This window comes from Triticum aestivum, chromosome 6D (assembly GCF_018294505.1).
Source record: "Triticum aestivum cultivar Chinese Spring chromosome 6D, IWGSC CS RefSeq v2.1, whole genome shotgun sequence".
NCBI classification, from domain to species: domain Eukaryota; kingdom Viridiplantae; phylum Streptophyta; class Magnoliopsida; order Poales; family Poaceae; genus Triticum; species Triticum aestivum.
In genome coordinates this window covers 174,834,074-174,843,511 of record NC_057811.1, presented here as the reverse complement: position 1 = coordinate 174,843,511, position 9,438 = coordinate 174,834,074, and the positions used below count along the sequence as shown (strand labels likewise).

The 9,438-nt window shown below is 39.0% G+C and overlaps 1 protein-coding gene across 2 annotated transcripts in view; it reads right to left on the bottom strand.

Moving 5' to 3' along the window:
• Positions 1 to 504: 504 nt before the first annotated feature.
• LOC123144361 (nuclear pore complex protein NUP205) overlaps positions 505 to 9,438 on the bottom strand; it is a 32,357-nt gene continuing 23,423 nt past the window's right edge. The window contains exons 27-44 of one of the 2 annotated variants that reach the window (XM_044563463.1): positions 7,632 to 7,724; positions 7,451 to 7,564; positions 7,218 to 7,376; positions 7,085 to 7,140; positions 6,931 to 7,003; positions 6,639 to 6,829; positions 6,325 to 6,535; positions 5,321 to 5,485; positions 4,290 to 4,460; positions 4,073 to 4,207; positions 3,324 to 3,467; positions 3,127 to 3,249; positions 2,956 to 3,048; positions 1,955 to 2,140; positions 1,694 to 1,794; positions 1,197 to 1,316; positions 1,033 to 1,108; positions 505 to 835 (exon numbers count right to left, since the gene is read on the bottom strand). In XM_044563463.1, the coding sequence (XP_044419398.1) occupies positions 752 to 835; positions 1,033 to 1,108; positions 1,197 to 1,316; positions 1,694 to 1,794; positions 1,955 to 2,140; positions 2,956 to 3,048; positions 3,127 to 3,249; positions 3,324 to 3,467; positions 4,073 to 4,207; positions 4,290 to 4,460; positions 5,321 to 5,485; positions 6,325 to 6,535; positions 6,639 to 6,829; positions 6,931 to 7,003; positions 7,085 to 7,140; positions 7,218 to 7,376; positions 7,451 to 7,564; positions 7,632 to 7,724 (2,295 nt within the window). In that variant the 3' untranslated portion in view covers positions 505 to 751. The remainder of the gene's footprint in view (positions 836 to 1,032; positions 1,109 to 1,196; positions 1,317 to 1,693; positions 1,795 to 1,954; positions 2,141 to 2,955; positions 3,049 to 3,126; positions 3,250 to 3,323; positions 3,468 to 4,072; positions 4,208 to 4,289; positions 4,461 to 5,320; positions 5,486 to 6,324; positions 6,536 to 6,638; positions 6,830 to 6,930; positions 7,004 to 7,084; positions 7,141 to 7,217; positions 7,377 to 7,450; positions 7,565 to 7,631; positions 7,725 to 9,438) is intronic. The other variant, XM_044563465.1, reaches the window with a different exon arrangement.

Below are 9,438 nucleotides of genomic sequence, written 5' to 3'. Positions count from 1 at the left end.
ATGTCAGCTCTTCCTCTATCTCACTACAATAAAGTTTGGGTCCCACCTGATGCCAACAGCGTTCTTATTTTCTATAAAATTATCCGCTTGCTTACTCCTAACAAGTGGGATCCACACTTATCATTATGAGATAGAGAGAGGTGACATGTGGGTATAGGGGTATTTTTGTCGTATAACATGGTCAACGAGTTTGACCTGACAATAACGATGTTTAATGGTATTTCTGAGCAAACATCTAATGGAACGATGGCATTTTTGAGATATCTAATGTCATTTGTGAGAAAACATCTCACGGAATGATGGCATTTTTGAGCAGTTATAATTTCTAATGGCAAAACTGAGTAGTGAGACACAACTAGTGGCATAAATGATAAAAACCCAAAAAACATCAGGCTTAATTTAAGGGCTTCTCTCAGCCATGAGATCAAATACAAACCGACGTTTTCCAACAAGTCCGACAAATGATTCACATCAGACTACTGTAGGGAGGTGTTTCCCTTCATGTAAACAGCCAAAATAAGGATAGTCCATACCTTTAACAACAAATCCACCAAATTATGAATGTCAAGATGGAGATCAATTTACAATTTGACCAAACTATTGAATTCCCCAATCAACAACATATCAAAGCAGAAATTGGCCTCTCACCAGAGCAATAACATTTCGATATGCCAGCAAGTCACCATATACAACAACATTGTTACACATATCCTACAAATCATTTCTATTGTATACTGCTCCCCGATATCCATCACATGGTCATGCTTCTTACGGTCATCTCTTTCAGAGTGCTAACAGATCTGTAGAACAACTTGAGATTACGTCCAACTTTGTCCTGAAAGGGCAGCCAAAGAAATTGTTCCATTTTCAAAGCACACCAACCCCAACAAAGCCAAGCATGAGAAAGTAGATCCCAAACTTCTCAGCAAGTTCAATAGAAGTTTTTATATTCACCTGGCCCAATTTTGCTTACATACATACATTAATTTAAAGCTGAGCAAATGAACTGAGACATTTATATGAGTTCCGTACCTCTTTTAGATGCTCTAGCCTCTCCAATAAAGGGAGTAGTTCATCGGAAAATGAAGACAAGTCTTCTGCACAAGCTCTACAAATATATGAACGTAATGGTGTTTCAGACTTCAAGAATAAACAGTAAGAAAAAAAGTGTTTGCAAAACCAATAAATATCCATACTCATCGTGGAAATGAACAAGGAGAATAGTGATGGCACATTCGGCGACTTGGAGTAGAAGTGTTATAAGCTGGTCTCGGTTGCCAGCCATGCAACACAAATCTATCATTGCAATATATCTCCTACAAAGAGAGAAACAGTCTCGTGGTTACCTACTGAAATGCTGTTGATGAGTAGATAGCATCAACCATTGATACAATATAAACTTACGACCATTGCAGGATAGCTAATGCATGATACAGTGCCTAGTAATAGCATGATAACACATGAGAGAAAAAACTTTACCACGGTCAAATAATGATGTACTTGTATATTTTCGCTATTGTCATCCCAAGCAGAATAAAGAACATTTAGTCAAAGGACCAGGAATATTTGTTTAGTTCTCTATTATGTTTTCCCCTTCGAAATGTGCGCATTATTGCTGAGATGTTTGAATGACAAGATAGCGTACATCTGAACCAAGATTGTGGGTAAGAATCCAGAAACAAAAGAGTGGTACCTTTTACGGATGTTATCATTGGGCGAGATGCAATCTTGCTTCATGCATACTTTTATTATCTCATCGACCTCCTTCCTAGATAACTCATTCAAATCACGAACCTGTAGGATGAAGCAGACAAATTAAATCTTGTGGAATCAAAGATTGAGAGCATACACATAGTTACTTTCAAATCCAAAGAACTAAACCACCAGATCATTTCCATCAACTCCAGATATGTATTCAACTTCCAACTACATATTCAGCGGATATGCTACTTACTTGGAATCCGCTCCAAGTAACATATTTAGTGTCAAGGTAGCTTGGCAAATTAAATACCTTATTCAACAACAAATATTTTTCTTCACCTACTCTCTCAAGAGCAAGTGTTACAGAGTTCAGAAGATTTGAAACCATTTGTAGTGTTGGTTGCTGCTGGCCAAGTTTGTTGTTATCACCGTCTGAAATCTGCAAGGTCAGGTTGCAGAATGTAATCAACAATGTATGAAAACATATAAAGCACCAAACAATTGGACTCTGCATTTGACTTTTACATGGTGATACACATATAACACTACATTGGTCACTTAGTTCAATTCCCCAAGCGTTATGCAGGATTGCAGACAGACATATCATATGATAGAATTTTTGTATATTTATTTGAGCTTTGCTAGAGTTACGGGGTGATACTTACGGATTATAGTCACGGGCTGGTGGCGGCCTTATCTTATTGGATCACGTTGGGGCCCCCACCGAAAATCAGGGAGGGAGAGTTTAGCGTGGGGAGGACAGGTATGTCCGTACGACGAGTCCGTAGCTGGTAGTCCGTAAGTGTAGGATTTTTGTATTTATTTTGACAATATCATAAGTTTATGTGTTTACCAGCATATTACTTCAAAATAAACAATCAAAGTTCCATACTGGAGACTGCCAAAGCAACCATTAGGGACATGTGCAGTAACATGTGGGACAAAATTGTTTTTTTTTCACCGCCTTTTTTTGGAAATATCGAGTAGAAAGCAGCATTGAAGTTGCATTGAATATAAATTTATGAGAAAGACGTCACAACTCACAAGCCTCATGCCTGATCACTACAAGCACGAGTTTATTAACTAACAGATTATTACGAGCAAGGTTCTAACCAATCAAAAAGTAGGATGACTGCAACCAAATAGCAAAATCACCAAAATACTTTTTTTTCCTTTATTGTACTTAAACCTGACTGTACAGAGAACACGACCATGAACAAAAAACATAATAGGGGTTTAAACAGCATCACTTACTTGAAACCGCATGTTCTTCTTTGTAGCCAGAAAATATAGGTAAGAGATTAGGCCAAAGCAGATACCAAATAATACCAACTCTGACTTCTGATTCTGGTGGGCAGTGACATTTACATGTATTAGAAGAGACCCAAGTGCATAAGAGTACACAAATAGAAGATTAGGACTTGCCTCAATCATATTTGGTGATTGAATGAAATTCAGAGATCCAAAATCAAGACTAAAAAGAGAATGCATCATGGAGAATAGATCTTGGACATAGCTGCATTCATCATTTTCCTCGTATGCCCATATCTATAAAGTATACAAAGAAGGTGAACCCACCATAATGTAAAAGACGAAAATCAAATGAGAAGCAAATAACAAACCTTGCTGAGAATAGAAACCACCATATTAAGCCGCTCCAAGCTGAAGGCATTAGCTCCAGATATGTTCTCTCTTAAAATGCTATTAAAAATGGACTGATGCTGCTTGGCAAAATCCACTATCTCACGTACAATTTTGTTCTTCACCTGAATCAAGATTTAAATTTCTAGTGGAACAGAAATACAGAGATTTCACAGACTAACATCAAAGCAAAGGATGCGTCTCAAGTGGAACTCATCACAACCAATAGCCCACGGTCCCCATGAAGACCATTGATTATGCCCAATGCTACTTAGAAGGAATTGCTATTTAACTTAAACAGTAAAATGTCCCTGGCCATTGACAAAATAGCAAGACTAGAGCAAGATCGTTAAGCTAATCATATTTAGCCATCGATCGTCATAATTAAATACGAAACAATATAGAAATACCTAGAAGTAGTGCTATGTACTTCATGTTAGCTTATAGCTCATCAAAATTTATATTTCTAATTTTCCTTTTTACATTCTTTTATTTAATGCTTTTTTTGCAGGGCCATTGCCTGCCGTATACGACTATCAAAAAGAAATTGAACTTCACAGAGATCAAATGCCATTTAATCTTCATTGTTTACTTCTCGTGCAAATAATTTTTTCCCCAAATGTAACTAGGCATATGGCATGAAAAAAAAAAAGTGGATACCCAGAATAGTACACATTTATGTTTCCAAATGCTCGGCGCAGATGACATAAGAAAATGAGGACATACTGACCTCAAGAAAATCAGCTGAGTCCACGAGGGATGTGAAAGATGTGATTATCCGCAGTACTGGTGCAGTAAGAGACCACTTCTTGTCAATTTCCCCAGCTCGTTCCTTCACAACATTGGAGTTTAGCCTTGAACTTCCCTGATAATATACAAATATTGTAAGTGCATCTGCATAAACAATAAGCATTTAACAGCTAAACGGTACAGACTTCATAGCACACCTTTTTCTGATAACCCGAGAGGTTGCACGATGAAAGATTTTGTAAAGCACCCATGGATAACAAAATCTGAGAGCCATGTTTGCCATAATGGTGAGTGATTCTCAGAAGTAATGAAAACTGAGCATCAATAGTGCAAAACCGCTGTGAAAACTCTGATGAGAATGACATGTCCTACAAAAACAAAAGAAAGTTGATGAAACAGGACAGTAGGAAAAGCAAGACAAAGAACTATAGGCAGCAAACTTCATTGCTAATGCTAATTACAAAACCACGAGCACACTGACAATAAACGAAATCTTTCAAAGAGAAACTCCACTAAACTTTTCCACACAAACCCCATCTTACTGTGGCTGTTCATCTTTAATACTCCATGTGTACAAAAAGACAAAGATAATGGAAAATAATGCAGTTATCAGGCTTCATAAAACAATAGAGATATGTTATCACTGCTTTCTAGAAAAAAAGAACATAGGCATACCTAGAGTTTCTTGTTTCAGACAGATAAAATAAAAGCCATAAATAATCAGATGTAAGAACATTGGCTGTGGGACCATATCTTCATGGTTCAGACAGATACAAATAAAAGCCACAAAATAATCAGATTTAACAACACTGTCTGTCAGACCCAGGGACAACCATATCTTTGTGGTTTGAAACGGCCAATAAAGCAACCAACATTTATCCAGAAAATCCATAACAATTTCACCTTTAAATTCCTATCCATGTGTACCTTTTAGTAAAATGGAAGACACCCCTGCTTGAATTGCACTACCCAAATCTGATATGGTGGCCTAGACTAGTTTTTATTTCTCATTGTCCTATTTTTGTAGTTATTATTAGATACACCCCCAAGTGGTAGCTCTATCCCACATAGAGAGTGAGAAGGAAAAAGAAAGCTTCACAACACAAGCACAGATTCATTTTCAAAGGAGGTTAGCAATAAGTCAGTGGTATATAATAAAATAATGCCTAAAACTAGCCAGCAGATTCTCAAAAAACAAATTTACAGCAGTTGGAAACAAAGTCTGCACCTTTGACAAATAGTTGCTAACATCAGTTAGACATGATCTGAGAATTCCTCGACTTTGAAGCTGGTTTAAGAAATACTTTTCATGGTCAATACTAACTAATGAATCAAGAACATAAAACGAAATTGCTTTCCCAGTTTCGCTCCCATGGATAGCATCCTTAGTAACCTGTAATGGAACAAAATAAAAATGAACCATATAACATTCAACAATGTGCTTAGTAAATGTAGTCAACTTACAATAAGACATGAAATTTCATGAATATTAGGGTTGGTCGACAACATAAGAATACAGCAATGCACACTTTAGTAAGTATAATTGGAGAATGTTGTCCAAAACCATCTCGCCATACAAAAGACCAGAACCATGTTGGTGTGGTGATGACAGGCAGAGATATGCATATAAAAAGTTTACACAGCCGCTTTGATTGGGACCATGTCACAGATGTACAGCAAACTTGCAATACCTTATGCTTCTCTTTAACATAATCGCAATAGAAATTTTGCCTAGATCTCTAATTAGAACATAAGGTCAGAGAAAGGAATGCTATCCAACACCAATAAGAGCATCATCTAAAGCATGACAAATAATACATAAATTATCTACAATTTATCCAAACAATTTTGTCAGGCTAGCATATGGCAAACTTAGCCTAGTGTCAACTGAATAACTGTCAGTTGTCACTTCAGCTACCTGGCCTTTGAGTATTATGGCCCCAAGCTACCTCATATGCATCTTCAGACATGACAGGGTTTTAAAAGAAAATTCAACTGACTGATGCAACACATCAAACCATAGTTCAAAAAAGCGCTAGGCGTTAATTGTGTGTTTTGCCACCGCCTTGCGCTTTACTGACCAAAGCATATGCACAGATTAAGCATAGTTATGCGCAATGCGTTTTGCCAACGCCTAGAGCCTAGGCCTTAAGCGCTCGCTTAGGCGCGCCTTTTTTAACTATGCATCAAACAAAGCATCCATTATTTTTTATTAACAGAAGAATGCCTAACCAAATCGATGACAGCTTGAGCTTCCTTCCTTATGATAGCAAAGTTGGCACGTGCTAATTCACTTTGCTCCTTCAGAACATTTTGAAGAGTGAGTTCATCATCATCTCCCTCCTGTTCTTCAAGTAGCAAGAAACGGATAACTGACGGAGGAACATCAGAGTCGAGAATGCTACCACAATACTGGAAGTAACTCAATAGTAATGCATATTGGCTGCAAAAGACAATCCAAAGTCAGCATTTATACTGGAAAAGGAAAGAACAAGTTGGATAAAAAAGGTTATTTGTGCTCTAATCACCAATGATGGTGAAATTACCGTCTTCTCAAGGTTTCAGACGATTCATTTCTCATTATTGCCATAATGAGCTTGAACAACAATGAGTTACAGGCTGCATTTGACAACTGTTTTGCCGAGATAATGTCAAGGCACGTAACTGCATCAGAATCTGCACCAGTTGGGCATATGAATCTTTCATCCCGCAGTTTAGCCATACAGGTCAATGCTACCTTGAAAATGGCCACATGAACAAATTTAAGTAGTCTACAGAAGGTATGGTACTCGATTAAGAGAATGATAATTGATACAGAGCAGCTAAAGGACAACTTACATTGGTTAAAATATACGCCATTTTCACTGAACAGTCTGGAGATGATGTGGCACCCAATGAAGCGTCAAGCAGCCTGCAGCATTGTGTCCAATACGATTGTTACACTTATCAAGAACAAGAGTTTACATTCTACGAGAAGAGAGTAAAAACTCACTCAAACAATAACTGTGAACGATTCTCAAGCAATGACATCCTTCTTGATACAGCTACCTGAAATTAACAACAAGCGGGTTACTATATCAAATTCACAACAGAAAAGATTAAGTGGTCATGCAAACACAACTCACTTCAACAATTTGAGACCAGCTAGTTAACATGTGAAGCTGGGCTGCCTGTTCTTCAAGATTTTTGTTATATCTCCAGGCCCATTTCAGCATACGATGGAACGATTCTTTTAGCTCTCCTTTCTCAGACTCGCTCAATTGTGTGTGCAGTTCTTGTGACATCTGAACATCAAAAGAAGCAACTTGAGGAACATGATAATCTCAAAACCCAATATGAACAGGACTGAACACGCAACCTGGATAAGCTTTTGATGGAACGCATCCAGATCAATCAGTCGATCACCTCTCTCCGAAAAATAATATACACCGCCAAATTCAGATGTTGCAGAATTCCGTAGGATCTCTTCAATCTAAGTATCAAAAAACTGATGAGATACCAAAAAACAAAATAATAATTTCACAGGTTCAAATGCACACCTTTGATTCAACTCTCAGATTTGAAAGCAACTGAGGGTATTTCATTGAAGTGTCTGGACATCTGAACTGTACAACTTCAAGCAATTCCAAAACCTACATGAAACAAATAGCACATAAGATTTTCTAGCTGACAAATTGTCAAGACATCTTACTCTCACTGTTAAGGAATAAAAGTTTAGCAAGTCCGGATACTTCTGAAGTTTTCTGGTGTCCTGAATGGTGTACAGGCATGAGTTTTATTAACGCCGGTGAAGCATTTGCGCTTCAAGCCACCTCTGACTCCGTCGTTCACTGTTCAGTCGCTAGGCCATCAATAATCCCAAATCATTGCCAAGTCTAAAAGGCAATCCAGCCAGCCAGTGATGTTGCCACCAGATGGTCCCTCATCCAAAGAAGCTGTCCTTTGTGGTCCATGGTCCACTCAATTTTGAAACCGATGTTCAGGGTATTGAGCACCTAGACTGCTCCATAATTCACTTTTTTGGTCCAAAAATATTCTCCATGCATAATCTTCTAAGCTGATGTAGTTGCACAGGTGCTAGGAATTTCTAATAGATTTTTGATTTCATGTATATGGTACCTAGTAAAATAAAGCATGCCCAACTAGGGGTGTGTTTGGTTGGAGAACCAAGTGGAATGGAATGGAATGGTTCCATCCAACTGGAATGGAACAGGTCCATTCTTCTGTTTGGTCGAAAATAGTAAAATATAATGGAAAGGTTCCATCTCGGTGTTTTGTTGGAGAGATATCCCATACCTTCAATAGGAAGAAGGGTGAGATTACCCCCCCCCCCCTCTCTCATATGCTATGTATAATCACAAGTTCTCAACAATCATAACCCAGATGGTACCAATAATTAGTGCATACAACCACACAAGTCAACATTAACAACAGATCAAGGTTTTCTCGATTTCAGCAACCACAAAAAAGTAAAAGGTTACTATGTGACTAAAAAACATTATCTTTCCTGGAAACAAGCACCTCAAATAATTGACCACACCATGCTACTTCCTAGTGTACCTGAGAAGTAAAATTATATAACCTATGATCCAAACTTCCAACGCATCTCGATAGAGAATGCCGAAACTTGATCACTGGAACATGCAAGAAAACCAGGGATGCCTCGAATAGCACTTAAATAATGTAAACTGTCCCATTACACCTAGCAACCTCGGGTTCGCAAATCAAGAAAGACAGCCAAAACTTAGAAACGGAAGTTCTGGGAACATGGTTCTATATCCTTGCAGATGACTCACGATAGCAAAACAAATTGACGCCTCAAAATCAAGCCTGCGAGGTGGGCGGCCGCATTCTCTTCCTCTGTTCCTCGATGATGGTGAGCTTGATACCCTTGCCCTTGGGGTAGCGACTCTTGAATAGTCGACCCTGTAGTTGCGACTAGTCGCGACTCGTCGACTAGTCGACATTTTTTTACGACTCATCGACTAGTCGACGACTAGTCGTTCCAACTCATAAACAGTGCCTTGGGCAGGCTCACCAACGATGCAGTGTGGCACCTGCTACCGGTGTGTCTCCCAGCGCAAGAGCACCTGCAGAGATTCCACAGCGCAGCCGTTGACTTCCCAATGGATCTTGTGTGTGCTCACCTTGCCGTGCTCACCTTGCCGGGCTGCCACCCAGGTGTGGCCACCGCTGGCCAAAACCAGCCCTGGCCCCCTGCCTCCCCCTTCCGCAACATTTGCACATCGATGCTTGAGGTGCGCCCACGTGAGAGAGGAGGCGAGTATGTGAGAGGTTACTGGGTGAGAGGATGGAGCGGTGAGGTTGGGAAGTCGCATGAGAGCA